The sequence below is a fragment of the Cyprinus carpio genome, chromosome A8, assembly GCF_018340385.1.
Source record: "Cyprinus carpio isolate SPL01 chromosome A8, ASM1834038v1, whole genome shotgun sequence".
NCBI lineage: Eukaryota > Metazoa > Chordata > Actinopteri > Cypriniformes > Cyprinidae > Cyprinus > Cyprinus carpio.
In genome coordinates this window covers 10,345,246-10,363,431 of record NC_056579.1, presented here as the reverse complement: position 1 = coordinate 10,363,431, position 18,186 = coordinate 10,345,246, and the positions used below count along the sequence as shown (strand labels likewise).

The window sequence follows — 18,186 nt, the reverse complement described above, 5'->3', positions numbered from 1 at the left end:
AGATAGGCCAAACAAATTCAGGTTTGAACCAATCAGCAACTGCTGCAGGATGTTGCATTCATGGCAACACAAAGGACCACCAAACTCAAAATCAACAGCTGGCATACAAACATCTACAATGTATTCGCTGTTGCTTCTGATCTTGAGGTAATTGGGTTGGATGTCACTATAGCTTTTGTTGGAGCAGAAATGAAAATTAAATCAAAGTTAACTCTCTGATACATAAATAATGAAATAAAAATGTACTTAACAACTAATCCGTACACTAGTGGACCCCAAGCGTTTAGGATTGTGATGTAATTTATCATATACACACACACACACACACACACATATATATATATATACACATACACACACACACACACACACACACACATAACATATATATATATATAGAGTATATATATATATATACATACACATACGTCAACAATCTGAAAGTACAAATTACATAAAACTTTAAATATCAATAAACAAAGTTTATATAGTGGACAGATATATTTTCAGTTACAGAAAATAAACTGAAGAGAATATTTTCAGTTTGACAACAAACTACATAAAACATATGGTAATAATAACTGGTTTAAAAGTGTTCTTATAACATATTTTGATACCGGGGGGACTGAAAAAAGGATGTTCCTTACTTCAAAAAAGCTGGACATGGATGGAAACCTTATTTTAAAAGGTCATTGCGATAATACATACACATGCACAAACACAGCCTACTGCTTTTTTTTGATTCTTTACTGTACATACACATGCACAAACACAGGTTAGATCTCATCACCAGTCAAAAGTAGCTTAAGGACACAGTGCCTTTGACAAGAGGAGGTGGGCCTGCTGCAAGCAGATGGTGGAGACGTGTGTACTGACCCGCTAGAGGAGGTGCTGGGAAGGGTTCTCCTCATTCCCACCCCTGAAGGGTTCAGATCATAGGCAAGATGACCCTGCAGCTCTCCGACACACAAACACACCCCAATACAAGCAAACACCCCTTTATGAAAAGCATACAAAAGATAACACACACAAAAAAAAAACATGAAAAAAAAATAGACAATAAACAAAATAAATATATAAACTTAGAAAAACAATTCAAAATATAACAATTTAAAATATATAACTCACAATAGCTAAAATTTTGGAGTTGATAATATTTGCTCATCAAGGCTGCATTTGTTTGATCAAAAACAAAGTAAAAACAATATTGTGAAATATTATTACATTTAATTTTTTTTTCTATTTTAATATATTTTAAGATGCAGTTTATTCCTGTGATGCCAAAGCTGCATTTTCAGCATCATTACTCAATCCATCATTAAACATCACAATACTCTCAAAAACTAATAAATAATTCCTAATCTCTCATCTGGCGCTCAAGAAACATTTCTTATTAATCTTGAAAACAGTTCTGCTGCTTTGATATTTCTGCTGCTTGAACATTTTTTGATTTTTTATTTAATGAACATAAAATTCAAACAACAGCATTAAAATTAAAGAAAAAACTCTTAATAAAAACATAATTTAGTAGTATTAGTATTTATTTTAGTAGTATTTATTTTCTTCAAAATAAATTTATCTTACTGACCCAAAAGTCCAATTTAAGTAAATTAACAATACAAACCCAAAACCTTTAAAATGTATCATATCAATACAAAAAATAACTTTGTAACAACAATTTTTTTTGGATATAGTATCAATACTATGAATATTTGAATATACTTTAATATAAAACAATAAAACACAGAGATATATCAAAATACAAATCCATAGAATTTGAAATGTATCATGTAAATACGGTGGTAAATGAAAATAGTAATCATTCAGCGCCATAATATATATCAAAATACCATGGCAGAGAACTAGCTTTTGATACCTTCATTGTACCAAACAAATTCCTAAAAACTAAATTAAACATACAGAAAAAACTATAGTACACATTCTGATAAATCCCTTAGCACCTTCACACAGAGGAATATTTGGAGTTGAGCTGTGTCTTAGTCTCTTTACTCACATGGTTAACATTGGTGACTGCAATACATTTTAAATAAAACCATAATTTAGCTGCAAGACTTGTTAAATACTTGCATCATGTGGGTGTAATCTCACACATTCATGTTTAAGCCCACGCGAGGCTTATGAATCTGTGCCACTGCATGTCTACTCTTACCTGAGCTGACCTCTTTCCTAATATCATTCCATTACTCTGTGTGTGTGTGTGTGTTGGAATGCACAGTAATTGCTCGAGCTTAATGGCTAGGCTGTATTGTGTGTGTTCAGTTAGGTCTGAATTTGTTGTATGTATATACAAAGTGGGAACAATGGGCTTGTTGTTCCAGGATGTACTGTATGACTGTGACCTACAGTATATGAACAGGTATATCAAATATTGTGTAGGAGTAAAAAAAGACCTGGTTTGAGCATGTTGGTTAATGCTGATAAAACTGCATAATGCACAATAAGACATTTAATTAATCGCTAGATTTAGCATCCATTCGCGATCTATCAGTTTGTCTGTAACTTGTAAAACACTGTGATTGCACACAGGTGTGAGGAGTGATATACAGCGGTCTCGCTCATTTGACTCACTTATAAGCCAACTGGGAAAAAGAAACAAAAATAAAATAAACACAAAAAAACAATCAACTACGTACAAAATACTGGCATTACTCCTTTCCTTCTAATGAGGAACTGTCAAACCTGACATAAAACGGCTGTGAAATTGACGCTTGCGCCTGCTATGTGGACTATGTGGGAGGTGGGAAGGGACAGATGAGATGTGAAGACAAGAAAAAGAGACTAAAAACTCGAACAAAATGATTCACTAAAATGCATCAGTCTCCCAGAGACACTTTAAAAAAAAAATCTAAAACAAAAATACAAAAAACTGTCGTTATTTACTCGTCCTCATGCCATTCTAAACCTGTTTAACAGTAAATGATGATAATTTAACCCAGATTTAATTTTGAGTGAACTATCCTTTTAAGTATATTATATAAAATATAAAAGCATCTCACTTCTTGATACTTGCACCAGTTCTGTTACGCTGAAGACGCCTGAAGTTACAAAGCTCTCTTGAAACTCTGGAGCATCTGTTAAACAAAATAAAACATGGAATAAATGATGGAACTTTCCAACACAAGGATATCACCAGCATCTCACGCACAAAGAAATTCAATTTAGTTTTCATTTCTAAGACACTCTGGATAAAAACATCTACTAAACGAATGCATGTAGAAGTTTTACATAAGCTTAGGCTGTTCAGCCAGTACACACGGCTTGGAGTGAATTATATCAGTATGCAATATTATATATATATATATTTGACAAACATATTTTAAACAGTTGCCAATGGACACAGTAAAGTACATCGGCCATCCCACCAGTCCCATAATAATACCACGGCATTATGAGCAGGACTGAATATGTGAATAAAGCCAGTGTCCTGATCGCACCTGTCTTGCGTTTTTCCAAACTGAGCTAGACTTTTATCCACACGTAATGCATAATAAAGTGCTGGCCTTTCAGACTATCTCTGTTGAAACAGGGGAATGTGGGTAGGAGTGTGACATGAACTGGGCAGAGATAGAGAGAGAGATTCAGTGTGTGGGTATGGGTTTGAAGCCATGCATGTAGGTTGACTTGTGTAAACAGGATGTTTGTATAGAGCAGGATAGGACGCTTACAGGACTGCACCGCACTGTACGCTGCAGCACACAGTATATGCATGTGCACTGCAAGTATTCCTGTACATGTGGTCGTGTGAATGTGTGTACATGTGCTCTCTTACCCATGGTGGCTGCTCGACTGTCCTCTTGATCTGAACCAATACCTGTCCGAGGACTACTGCTCTGTTCAGCCTCTGAGAAAGAAAAAGAGAGACAGACAGAGAGAGACATTAGTCCTCAACTCAGCAGATTCTCTTAACAGATATATAAAGACGAAGGGGCTTGGAGAATTGAGGTCAATACTCTGATTTTGCACGATAATTTTCACACTATGGTGGATCAGACCTTAAATGTTGCATGAATTTACCTTGATTTTACGCTTTGCAATCTTAAACATTTGGTTTTCTATGAAGCACTGAACACTTACAGTGAATGAGGGGGCCTAATTTATATTTTAAAAAAATATTAATAATATTGCATATATTTCTTAAATAACATGACAGGATGCAAAGGCTGTTGACCTTAAGGTAAATGTTGATATGTTGTACATGTCAGGCCCGGACTGGGCATCGGGAGCAGCAGGAGAATTTGCAGTGGCCTGGCAGCTGATTTGGCTTGATTGATTTGGTGATAATTTCTGATTTTGTAATTCGATAATAAATCATGAATCAGTGAATAGATTTTTTATGTTCCGGCTCAAGCATTTTTAATAAAGAAAAATATGAATATTAAAAAAACATATATAAACATGATAAAAACAATGGAAAATGTAAATAAAATAAATATACATACATACAACAAAACTATAAATATAAACAGTGGTGTTGTGCGGTGTTTACTGCATATTCCCACTTCTTTATCAGTCAGCATTGTCTATACCCACGTCTAAATCACCTCTAATGCGCATCATTCAGTAGTGTCCTGCATTAGCCAAAATCATGACAGTGCAGCATGTGAGTAGCTAACCCAGTCGCACATGAATAAATGCAAATATTCCCTAAAAACACCCAGTAAAGAAGTGATGCGGTCAGGACAGTGGTGTAAACACTAAACACTCTCATGCAGTGTGTTTCATTCATATGGGAAGCAAGAGGGCGCTCTCGTGCATAAAGTCCAAAACTGACTCCTAGAAGTAATAACTTATGACATGCCAGGAAATCCCTTATATGGAAAAAGGCATCCAGGTATTGTAGCCAAAGCAATCTATGCTGTAGCTATGCTGAATAAAAAGAAACATTTCAACTGATGAAACATGAAGACAATAAACACACGATTGCGTCTCCAGGTAATAAAAAAAATCTGAAAAATAATGCGATGCTAATTGACAATAATTTATTACAGCTGGCTATAGAAACTATAAAATATATCTTCTGCCTTATTCTGTGATAAAACTATGATAGACTATACCCAATTCAATGGAAAAAAAGATAGACTTATACTTTTTAATTCTTATTATTGGTTATTGTCCAACAGTACTACATTTCTCAGCCAATTAAAAGAGATAGGACAATAAAACATATACAGAATTTAACATAAATTTGTGCTGACAAATAAATTACAAAATTCACGGATCTTTTTACAGAGCTATGTGAAAATCTGTATTACTAGAACAAAATTCACGGATCTTTTTACAGAGCTATGTGAAAATCTGTATTACTAGAACAATTACACCAGCAGAATATGAATATAAAACATACAAATAATAAGCATTTGAATGATTACTCTGATTCTATATGTGGTACATTTCTATAAATAACAATCATGAGCAAATTGCAGCAGCATTAAGGTTATGATAAATGGGGCAAATTTTTAAACAATGTTGCTGGGCAATGTTGCTGTCAACAGGCAACCAGGTGAGACACAGAAACAAAGAACAAACTAAAAAACCAAAATATAAATATATAACCCATTCTCCCAAAACTCCCCAAAAAAACACCCAACAAAAAATGCTCAAAAAAGTATCATCACCTTTAAAACTCGAGTCCAAGATTCTGAGTCTTTCCCAAATACAAGTGTATGTTCAATGAACAGAAACCTCTAACATGTTAGCGCGTGGTTGATCATGTCAGCGATAGCTTTGCTAATCCGACATAAGAACACGTTTCTGTATAAACAACAGAGAAAGCGAAAACTCTGTTTGTTTTAAACAAATCACTCACAGGTTACTGATACAGCCATGCGTTCTGATACCCTGACGAGTTGAGGCTCAGCCAAATGGCTCATAAGCCTTGTAAATGAGAAACACACCGTATCAAAGTGCTGCAAAATATTCTCTTTCTTTTCAACTTGTTTGGCAAGACCAAACATAATCTTGTTGAACCCTCTTCACTGGCAGAGCACAGGGACTGTATTGCCAACGTGTAAACTCATTGATACAACAACACTGCCAAAACAACCTAATCCAACCATAAAACCTTCCCATTTGTGTGCGTTCCAGCTCTTTGCCACACGGATGTGAGGGAAAACGCAGATAAACACATAAAACGAATTCGAGTCAAGAAGCGGCAGAGGATTTTCTGAATAGGGAATGAAAGAATAGAAGGGTTACCACAAGGACTCTGGCAAACGTTCAAAGAAAAGCCAGTAAAAAAGCTCAAGCTGAATAAATAAATAAGAGAGCTCCCTATCAGATGGGCTGCATGCCACTGCCAGTTCAAAGCTGAGGAGAGTCCGACCGGCTGCACACGTCTGAATGCAACGCTTCATTACGACTCTAACACTCTTTGTGGCCTGCAGGACTCAGAGGCCGACCGCAAACTACTGCTCAAGAAACACATGAAAACACACAAGCAGCAGCAACACACTTGCGATGGGAGTGCAACTTTCTTATATCTATTTTTTAATAGTTAATACAATAAAAGTATTTGCCTTTGTGATGTAACCAGAAAGCAAAGTCATTTCATAATAATTAAAGATCACACAGTATTCTTAAAAAATCAAAACAAAAACTAATTAAAACAAAAAAAAAAAAGCAATCAGCAATGTACAAAAAAAAAAAAAAAATATGGCCAATTTGGATTTTATGTTGACTTAAACATCACAACTAGTCTTGCAATCCGCCCACTTGGATAATGATGCCAAAATAATTTTTCCCTGCCACAAAATATGAAATGTTTTCTGAAAATATATGTGCAAAGTGCAGCCTAATTATGTTGTTGTAAGTAAAATACACATGGTCTGGGGAAAAAAAAGAAAGAATTATAAACCCTACAAATCTTCAAAAGTTCAATGACATTCCAAAGGAAGCGTTTGGACCCGGGCCATGATACTCAATGTTTTGATTATGAAAAATTGGAGAGGCCTTAAACAGTAGGAGACAGATGGATGCTGAGAAGTCTGAAGTCTGTTCCAGAGAAGACGAGCAATGCTTAAAAGTGCGGCAAATTAAAAATAAAAAAATAACCCAACACAAAACATAAACAAACATGTCTGTCATTGCTGCGATTCTTCGCAGGCCAGGATGATTAGTGCTGCCAGCTACACAGAGGGACATGCTCCAGTTCTCTCTCTCCCTCAGCTTGTCTCCTCCAAAACTGTATTCAGAGTCCTGTACACTCCTGCCAAAATCTGCACCGGTTTCTAGGCAGGCAGCCCTCAGACCAAATCTCTGGCAATAAGAATCGGAGGGAAGGAAAAATAAAAGTGTCAGTTTGAGGGAGTAATTGGCACAGAGCGCCTCTGACACATCTCAGTGTCCAAAAGGACTAGTGAAGCTGAAGACACCAAAACATAAAACATAAATAAGAGAGGAATTGCTTCAACCGAGAGCTCCTCATTTAGTTTCCGACACAAGTCCAAGAAAAAAAGTAGAAATGCAGATGGAAAATATGACGCAATACTGTGTACTTGAATGGCGGCCATTTTCTTTGTGGTGCATGGAGTAAATGTTTGCCATTTTGTAAGGCAATTTCTCAAAAAGTGACACAATAATGAAAAAACTAAATCTAATCCAATCATAAAACAATTTTTTTCCACACAAATCTAAGGGAAAATGCAGGTAACGTTCACAATTTAAATAAAAGAAGAATTGCTTCTGCAAACAAAGAAGTAGAAATGCAGACGGAAAATATGATGCAATAAAGTGTGCTTGTACAACGTCCATTTTCTCTCAAGTGCGCCATTTTGTAAAGCGCTCCAACTCTGAAACGCTTTGGTAGCATTCCTTAGTCGGACTACAATCCGATGTGTGATCTGGACACGTAAGTCTAGTCGATTAGTAACCCGAGAAATATTCTCTGACCTATTAAGAGGACTGCTTCCTTCTCCCTCAACAGAACCATCATTTTTGCTTCGTGTAATATCTTTAGCATCTTGATGATTTAACGCCCCCGCGCTTAAGAACTTTTTGTCCTTGTATGTGTTTTCCCCACTATAACTATCACTGCGGTAAAAGTGAGGTTGCTTCCAGTGAAAGTTGTTTCTATTTCTTTTCATGCAAGCTACATTTCAAGCCAGGAATCAGTCATCAACACAGCCATTTAAGTTTTTTTTTTCTTTTTGGCAGACATTTCATGAGCAGAGAGGAGGTTTGCTGTTGGCAGCCATTTTAGATCGCTCTTTCTGCTTTCTCTCCCTCTCTCTATCTCTCACACTCACTCTATCCCTCCCTCTTTTTCTCAAGCAAGAACAAAGTATAAGTAACCATACTGAAGAGTGCCAGCTTGCCCGTGTGCCAACTCGCTCTGTTCAGGGCAGAAGAGAGAGTGAGAGAGAGACAGACAGAGAGGCAAATGGCCGCTGCTAAATGGTTGGCAGTGACTCTGAAGATTTAGAAAGTTGGAGTGGGCAGAGAACGAAAGTCAGAGAGAAAGTTTGAGCTGTGGAAGTGACCTTAAGTGAAAGACATTCCTGTACACTGCCTCAGCCATTAGAGTGACTAACAGCTAAATAACAACATGAGGTATTACACACTTAGTCATGGCAGGAAGAGTGAGCGAACTTTCACTCTCGCAGACCCAAAAGAAAATAAACATATAGTTAACACATCACATCAAAACAAACAACCACAAAACCTCCAAAACGACCCAAACAAACTAAAAACAATCAAAATCATCAAAACACATCATAAACTAATTTGTGATCTCATACAAACTGCAAATTATTGTAATCTCAAACTAATTTTTTGAAAAAATAAAAACAAACTTTTTATTGTCCCTTCTACTTTAAAATGTGTCAAGTCAAATTAAAATATAATGAAATAGTGTACACTTCCATTCAAAAGTGTGTGTGTGTGTATATATATATAAAATGGATCAATTTATCAAACGGTATCAAAAGTATCAAAATGGAGAAATGTTTCTTGAGCAGCAAATCAGCATATTAGAACGATTTTTGAAAGGATCATGTGAGCCTGAAGACTGGAGTAATGATGCTAAAAATTCAGCTTACCATCACAGAATTAAATTACATTTTAAAAATATTCAAATAGAAACCAGCTCTTTTAAATTGTCATGCTATTTTACAATATCTGTTTTAATCAAATATATGTAACCTTTGCGAGCACAAAAGGCAAAATAAGTATAAATATCTGTACATCAATAATTATTTTAATGGCTTGAAATGAAAGCAGCATGAAGTTATTATTTGTAGACATAAAAAGCAACTGGTTCATCTCGTGCTTGAAATTTGAAGACCCCTTGAAAATATGAATTACTTAAAAACACAAAAAAGGACAGAAGAACAAACAAAGACATAATCAAGTATATCAGAGATAAGAGAGATATCAACACTTCGAGGGATACATCTTTTGATACATCTGCTACAAAATGTTACTATGCCTTCATGTCACACTGTATTGAGCTCTCTCCTAAACCGTCTGTCTCCTCTCTCAAGTAGTGTTTTGAAATTTAACTAAAAAAAAAAAATAATCAGTGTGAAGAAAAAGTTAAACTGATTCCTCTGTTGGTTTAATGCTGCCGCTTTAATTGGGATCATTATCGTTTGTCAGGCAGATAAACATTGCACTGATTGCAAAATAAATAAATAACTTTAATGTTTTTTCTCATTAACATGTTGTGTTGGCTAACTACTTTTTCAAAAGGACAGCTTGACTGTATTTTTACCACGTTAAATTAACCATAGCACGTCCCAGTGTTTATACGAGTGCTAAAGTGTGTGGATTCAGCCTGTAATGTTTTATTTCCAGCAGTATCTGAGCTGATCGAAGGAGACAACCTTAGTCATACCACACCCCAGCGTTCTCCATCACTGAGAGGAAGAGGTGCTATTTCCCTCAGCGCAGAGCCAATGAGACTGATGGATCGAGGGGCATTGAGTCTGCCGAAATACTGAAACAATTAAGAGCTGTGCCTTTACACTGCAACTTTGGAATTCAGTATAACAGAGAGTCATTCAGCCACAATCAGCCCTTATGGATCTTGTATAAACCGCACACCATCCTGGAACACTTTCATGGTAGCACTTGATAAGGCGAGCAAAGTATTGAACTTATTGGTGAGAGATATGCTAGAACTGCATCTAAAGTGATCAAACGGCAAAAAAAATCCCCTGGATATATAGGAGGAAATTGAGCCATATATACAGGAACGAAATAGAAAGAACCTGGTCATGGGATTTTTTTAGCTCTGGGCCTATAAGGAATCATTTAGAAGACCTTAGCAACCAACCATAGCACCCTAGCAACCTGCTAAAAACACTCAGAACACCTTAGTGTTAGACAATTTTCTTAAAACAAAAAAGGCAAAGTTTTGTTCTGTATTTTAACTATTTAAACTGTGGATAACCAAAATGTAGCCATGCTGCAAATTCTGGGCTCTAAAACTTAATGAAATCAATGAACAACCCAATGGCAAAAATACTGAACTGATTAGAGTCCTCAGACCAAATGGAGTTTAGACTCACTCCAGGCTTTTGTAAACCATAACACAACACATCATAACAACAATACAGTACAAAACAATCTAACGCATAACAACACAACAAGGATGCAATGATTTTAAAATTCTTTCCACTACAGATAAGTTAATCATTATTTTCATGTTGGTTGACAGTTGGTTCAGTACTATTTTGTACTGAAAATAGAAACAAACACACACACTTGCACACACACACACACACACACACACACATACAGTAATCAATCACAAGCGTATATAGGCATTACAACATTTTAAAGTACAGTATAAAAAATGTATATTCATTCTGAGATTTGCAAAAGATTATATTTTACAGTTTTATCAAAGTAGTAATTCACCACTGCCAAGATTTGCATTTAATAAAATTTGGCTGTCTATGCAGTAGGCTTTTTTTTTTTTTTTTAAATAGGTGCTACGAGACTAGAGAAAACAGAAAAAAAGGACTGTGGCATTTCCTTTTATGCACTGGGCTCAACTGAACTGTTTGTGAACAGAGATACAAAAATATTTCATGTCATCATATAAACAAATACTTTTATGTTGTCTGGTGAACTTTTGATGACAAATAAACAGGGATATTTTGGTGTTGGTACCGCGGAGAAAGAATGCACATCGTTCATTTACATATCCAATATTTTTAAAAACACTAATATGGTACAGATATATTATGCATCCTAAAACATAATGCAATACAGCACAGCATAATGCAACATAATGTAACACAGCGCAATCGATAGGTGTGTGTCTCAGACATCATGGCCTGTTATTCTGATCATATCTCTCCCCATGTTTAATCCTGTGTATCATTCTCTGTCACTCTCTTCAGCACTACTGATCAGTATCACAGCTCTAATTTCATTGCTGATCTGTTTTCTGCTGATGAACAAACACAGTAAATGCAAATCTCTATAAAACTCTCTCTTTCCTGTTCTGTCTGCATCTCTTTCTGTCTCCGGTGAGTGTGAGAGCTGTCGGGGTAAGAGTTATTGATCCTGACCACGGCCATCAGAGCCAGTCAATAAGTCTTTTACATTTAGAGAAGAACGGAATGAGAATGTCAGACTGAAAAAGTGTGTGTGTGTGTGTGTGAAAGAGAGAGACTGATAGGGAGGGGTCTCTTGAAGCATTTAGCAGTCTGGCGGACCGCACTGGCCCCCAGGCCTGCATGGATATGAATCCACTGGGAAACATTTAATAGGATATCTTAATATCTTAGGAATATCAGTGTTCATCTAAATTCATAACAGACCCTCTAGATGGACGAGCGCCAAGGTAAAACAGAGAAGAAATGCAACAGCGGGTTTTGTTTTTCATAACCGCCAGGTGTCAACAAGTGAAAATTTCGGCAACCGTTTTGCATCGGGAGCTGAGAGGAAATGTTGGAAAAACATTAAGCCATGGTGGACAAATTTTCAATTATTTTTATTTAATCAAATTTAATTTAATTAATTTAATTTAGGTTTCACCATTGAGGTACAAGTCGTATTAGATATTTTATTTAGAAGTGCTTTCTTTGACTCTATTATTGCAGTGAGGGTTTGACTAGCATTGTTACAATTCAGTTTAAATGTTGCAGTTTCTAATCAAGTTATCGGCCAACTGGAGAGTAATTAAATTTAATTTACTCGCCAAAGCACATTTAAACTCGGTGTTTGGTGCTTGGCAAGTGTCAATTTTGGACCCTGCATACAGCACTCTGAGAAAGACAGTATAAGAGTGAAAGATAAAAAGAAGAGAAGAGAGAGGGAATGTCTACTCTTAAATCTTTCTCTGAAGTTGCTGAGGTAAGGAGAAAAGGGTAGATGCCGCAAAAGCTGACGTTTAATGAAGGAAGTCTGCGCTTTTATGTGGTCCAACAAACTGGTGTCCTATATATATATAGAGGGAAAGAGAGACGAAAAGAGAGGATGGAAGGATGAGTAAAGTCCCATTTGTGAAAATAACGTCACTTAAATATAAATAAAATTAATGCTATAAACTGCCTCTATTAACAGGTAAATTAACTTACCTGTTTAAATTACTGTTCACATAAATTCTCAGCTTTTTAAAGCCATTCATTTAAATGTGAAAAAAATTTAAAAGCAATTTTAGTTTGTTGGACATAGATAAAAGAAAGGTCAACAAAAATGTATGACCATGGCTACAAATTATAATAATAATAATAATAACACTTTATTACAAATTTGATGTTAAAACACAATCAACTTTATAATTATTAATATGAATTACATTTATATTATGCTGCATTGTTGTTATTATTATTATTTAATATTATTATATGGTAAATATAATGTGCATTATGAATATTAAACACTACTTCTACTAATAATCATGATTGTTAATGTATTTTGTGTCAAAAATCAAAGACTAAACATAATATATATATCAATGTGTTAAAAAATCATATTGAAAAAATACAAATAATGAAAAGAAAAGAAAAAAAACAATAGCCAAACAGGCAATAAATAAATAAAAATGAGAATGGAAAATGAGCATTCAAAAACAATATTCAATGAGGACAAACCCTCACAAATATGCAATGGAGGAGGAGGGGACGATGTCCAACAGCTGCAAAATCCAAATGACAGTCTTTAACTTCTCGTCTCAACTACCGGGGGGCCTGTGAGGAAGGAGTGGGCGAAGGACGCTCAGAGGGACTCAGTAAAGGGGAAAATGGTAGGCGGAGGTAATTGGTCCAGCTGACCTTTTCTGCAAGATTGCAGCTTCCTGTGGCAGAGGGGTATTATGGGATTGCCCAAGTCTGACAGTAATAACACACTGCAGCTATTTGCTCAATCTGAACCTATGGACAAAACACTGCCAGCTGGAGGAAGACAGGCAGGGCTATACAAGATTCACACTGCAGGTGCAGAGACACACACACACACACACACACAGACACACACACTGCACATGTTGCATCCTAACAATGATACCTCAGAAGCATATCTGCCCTCTCACTAACCTAAATTGTGAAAGACACATGTAAAATTAAAGCTTATTCATTAAAGGAACCAAAAACAGCTAATCGGCTCTTTTAATTGAAAGTATGCATTACTTTTCCTAAATTGCACTTGTATTTCTGATTTCTCATCACTATTATGCTGTATTGTTATTATTATACCGTAAATGTAATGTGCATTATTTATATTTAATACTACTACGATGATGACTAATAATGATTTTTTTATTGTATTATTGTGCCAAAAATACCACAAACAATCATTTCTGAATACTGAATGCTAAATACAACATATATCAGCATCATCATGGTCAACCTGCAATAATCTAAAATAATGAAAATTTGGTCTGACCACACAACAACAAGAGTCAAACTGGAAAAATATTCTCCATGAGAAACTAAAAATAAGCTTTCAAAAACAATATTCAGTGAGGATAACTGCCTCAGTGAGGAAAAATTGCATTTTATGATTTCTGCCATCAATTTTTCAACAGGTGGATCATTGCCTCTTGCCACTGAAGCTCTAGTTCTAAGATAAATTCATAGTTGGCCACCAGAATGATCTTTAAGCCTCATCAATCTCATTCAGAGGTAAAATAGTGTCATGTTCTGCCTTTGAAAGAGAAATAAACTAGTAGTACTAGTTCAGTGCCAAACCAGCATTACTCATTAAACAAGTTGAAGAGGGCACTCTGAGGCTTCACTCGCATTGTAAGTAAAGAATTATAAAGCTCCTGTTTTTTCTGCTTTTCCGCAAGCCACAATATAAAAACCAGATGTGAACAGCATATTCCTTTCAAGTTATTTTTGGATGAGTTTCATAGACATATTAAAATATATATTTATATAAAATGTCTTAAACCACCCACCATAGCCTTTGGATCAGCTATAAAGCGCTCTCTCTGCAATTTGAGCATAGCATGTCATTTGTGAGGACCAATGCAGAGCGCACAAACGCAGGCACATGAAATTATGTTAAATGATTATTACGCACACACAGAATTTATACAATTTATGCGCACATGCAAATGCATCTGTGTACATGCATAGAAGTGTACATGCAACGCTAACACACAACAATCAGTAAGGTAAAAGTTCCAGCATCACATGTGTTTGGGAAAACCTTTAGCGGCTACCAATTCGTGCCTCCGCTATCCACTGTTTCCATAATTATGGAGATGAAATTGACAAAAAGACTTAATTTAGGTTTCCATCAAAACATTCACCAAAACCAACAATAGACCGTAAGATACAACAGAGAGAGCGGAGGCTACAGTAGGTCATGGCAGACGGACAGATCTCGCAGAGCACACTTCCCAGCTCTCCCTCCATCGCCCATTCCGGGACTGGAAGCAGGGCAGGGCTGTCTGGGTGGGCGCTGGCAGGGTGTTTGGTTTGGAGAGGGCTCCAAGGCCAGAGTCGCGCCAGGACCCTCAACACAGAGGCCTCACCCTCCCTGTCTCTTCTCGGCACAGGATTCTTTTCAAATTGTGGTTTCTTAGGGCCCAGCAATGCGGTTGGAGATCCATAATAAATAGGAATTTTCCTCCACTGAGGTCGGAGAGGCTACAATCCCCTCTGATCTGACACCCGGGTTCCCGCTCTGCTATTACGGACTTTACCGGAATGGACCGGACACAGAGCCAATCGCAAACAATACAACAGAAACCACAACAGTATTGGCTGATAACCTGCTTTTTACCTATATAAACATTTCACAAATCATCCACCAACCACCAACCCTTACCAAAACTAAAAAACTTAAATACTTTCATTCAACATAAAAACATAAAGTAGATATTTTAAATTGTTTTTGTCCATAAAAAGGAAGTCAACTCCATTCACTTTCACTGTATGGACACACACACAAACAAAAAACCTACTTCTTCAAAATGTATTTTGTGTTTCGTAGAAGACAGAACAACATCAGGGTGAGTAAATGATGGTGTGATTTAAATTTTTGAAAAAACAACCCAAACAACTTATACCACTAAAAAAACAATCATCAACACAATAAAAGACCATAAAGACACATATAAATTTGGGAGGTTATTATTATCATTATCATTGTCACATTGGTAGTTTATATGGGTGTATGTAAAAGGTCAGTGTCACCAGTAGGGGGCAGCGTTGCTGGAGCCAGTGTCATATTGACACATTGTGAAACTGCCTATAAATGTGGCAATTTCCAGGACTAATATTTTCACTTCTACAGGTTGTTTGATATTTGCAATTTGTATACAGTTTGGTAAACTGTAATGCATTATTTAACTAAAAATAAAATATGTCTACTCAATCATTTTATTCTCATTATACATGCACAACAATACCAACTATTTAACACACTAAGAGACTTGTTATTTATAAACCATTTAAGCTCATAAACAGCCTCATTAAGACATCACACAATGTTCCCACTACACTGTGTCAGCAGTTTGTCATGCGTGTGCCACATGTCACCTCATGTTTGTTCCTCATGTGAATTGGGGGAACCATAAAATCAGGCCGGGTGTCTGAGTGTGGTAACCACCCCAGGTGGTTTGCATTGTGGTGGAAAAGTGGTTCGAAACACAGATACACACTAGCCTTGTCTCCTTCTCTCTCAGTCTCGGGGAACTTGGATCCTTCAGTCCTCACGTGGCAGCCTCCACCGCTTCAGTGTGGCTTGGCCACATGCAACAAGCTCCTCATCCAGCACTGATGAGGGCTTTCCTCATTCAGAAACTTGGAAAACCTTAACCGACGGCCATGCAGGCCAAGCCCTGAGATCTCAAAATGAATCTTCATTGTTTAGTCTATTCAAAGCACAGATTTTAAGTTAAAACCGAAAAGTTTGTATTAAAGCGATTATATTTAATTTTGTGAAAGGAAATTTAACTACAGACATATAGAACTCATGCAAGTACTGCCCTGTGGGCCTCAAACAGCTTAGTGATTCTTCCAAAAAGACTTTTCATTAATCCATACAAACCTGTTAGAGTAACAGCTTTGTGCCAGGTCCTCAGAAATGTAACTAGCTAAACTAACAACAGAAAAATTTGCTATACCAAACTGAAAAAGCTAGCTAGAAAGTAGTAGCATTGTTTATTTATTTATTTTTTAATTATCACTTTTTGGTAGCACTTTACAATAAGGTCTCAGTTGTTTGCATTAGTTAATATATGAACTTGAACTTACAAAGAACAATATTTCTAAGCAATTTAACATTAATAAAGATTAATAAATGCCATAAAAATATTGTTTTTGTTAGTTTCTATTATCTAATGTAATGCATTAACTAATGTTAAGAGATAGTTCATCCGAAAAATGAAAAATGATAAAAAATAATCTACTCACACTCATGTCATTCCAAACCCATAATACATTGGTTAATCTTCGAAACACAAATATATATATATTTTTTTAATGAAACCCAGGGCTCTCGAAATCGCTAGCCCGACGTCCCAGAGCTTACGTTTTTGTGTTTTCCAGTCGGGCTACCAAAATGTATCACTATCTTGTGACAGTGACAAAATTGCTTCAGATTCATGTTGTACTCACTTGTAGGAGTGAAACGGATCATAGTTGATCATTCACGTGTCTTGCTGATTTAAACACTCAAGCGTTTAAACCATTCAAGCACATGAAGAGGTGAAAGAGAACTCAATTTGGTACTCTCTGTTATCGCACACAGAGAGCCGCGTTTCAGCAAACACTGATCTGATTCCTCTTTGACATATCCTTGTGTCTGAATGGACACATACACACAAAATTATCTTAAAATAACTGCCTCGGCAAGTATTCTCGTAAACACAGTCAGGTATGTCTTAAGTGGATGTAAACAGTAGAGAAAGAAATCTCATGTGCATCATTAAATTGGATCCCTGCATTCAGTCTTAAAGGGGCAGCAGCCTAAAAATCCCTGCTGTTCCATAAGCGCCACCTGCTGTCAGAGTGTGACATTTGCATCTCATTCAGCCCGTATGCAGTTTTTGTTTTGTTTAGATGTTTTATATAGTATAGTTTCATAAAGCTAAAGTCAGACCATTCTGTTTTTTTCTTCAAATTTAGAAATTATACAGTCTAATTACAATCTAAATAACATTTATTTAGCATCTTTGTTTGGATCCTAATTTAAACGCAGTGGTTGCCTCTAGTTTAAATAGAAAGAGCACTGGCAAAGCCTTTGTTTATATGAAGAGATTTCTTTTATTTGTATTATTTATTTGATTTGGGATTTGTTTTAAAATTTCAAGTTAGTTTTATTATTTGACAAATTTCACAAAAAAATATGTGGCATTTTCTCTGAGAAATCATAAAAGAACACATTTTCATTTGTAAGTTGTCTTAAATCTCATTTTGTTAAAAAGTAGTGAGAAAATGATATTGTGAAATCAGTATCATGATTCATATTGCATTGAGAGTCGAATGAATCATTACATTCCTATGCTAGTTTTTTCTGTGGTATCGAAGCGTTCTTTAAATAATATGTGCTATTTTAATAATAAAGAACCTTTTTTTCTTGATATTATTATTATTATTATTATTATTCAATTATAGAATCTGTCACTCTGTCACTCAAAATCCATAATATGATTCAAGCCGTGACTTTTGTGATCTGTTGCACACCTACTCTCTTGACTCAATATTTGAAGAAAAATACAATTAAAAGCTACACTGAAGTTTTTGATTATGCTCATTT

The 18,186-nt window shown here is 35.9% G+C and overlaps 1 protein-coding gene across 4 annotated transcripts in view; it reads right to left on the bottom strand.

The window, feature by feature from the left end:
• Positions 1 to 18,186, bottom strand: part of nfic (nuclear factor I/C) — a 90,405-nt gene that overhangs the window by 19,674 nt on the left and 52,545 nt on the right. For 3 of the 4 annotated variants that reach the window (XM_042762068.1, XM_042762066.1, XM_042762067.1), the window contains 2 exons: positions 3,791 to 3,862; positions 2,962 to 3,092 (listed from right to left, as the gene is read on the bottom strand). In XM_042762068.1, the coding sequence (XP_042618002.1) occupies positions 2,992 to 3,092; positions 3,791 to 3,862 (173 nt within the window). In that variant the 3' untranslated portion in view covers positions 2,962 to 2,991. Of the gene's footprint in view, positions 1 to 876; positions 998 to 1,863; positions 1,867 to 2,961; positions 3,093 to 3,790; positions 3,863 to 18,186 lie in introns of those variants that run through there. The other variant, XM_042762069.1, reaches the window with a different exon arrangement.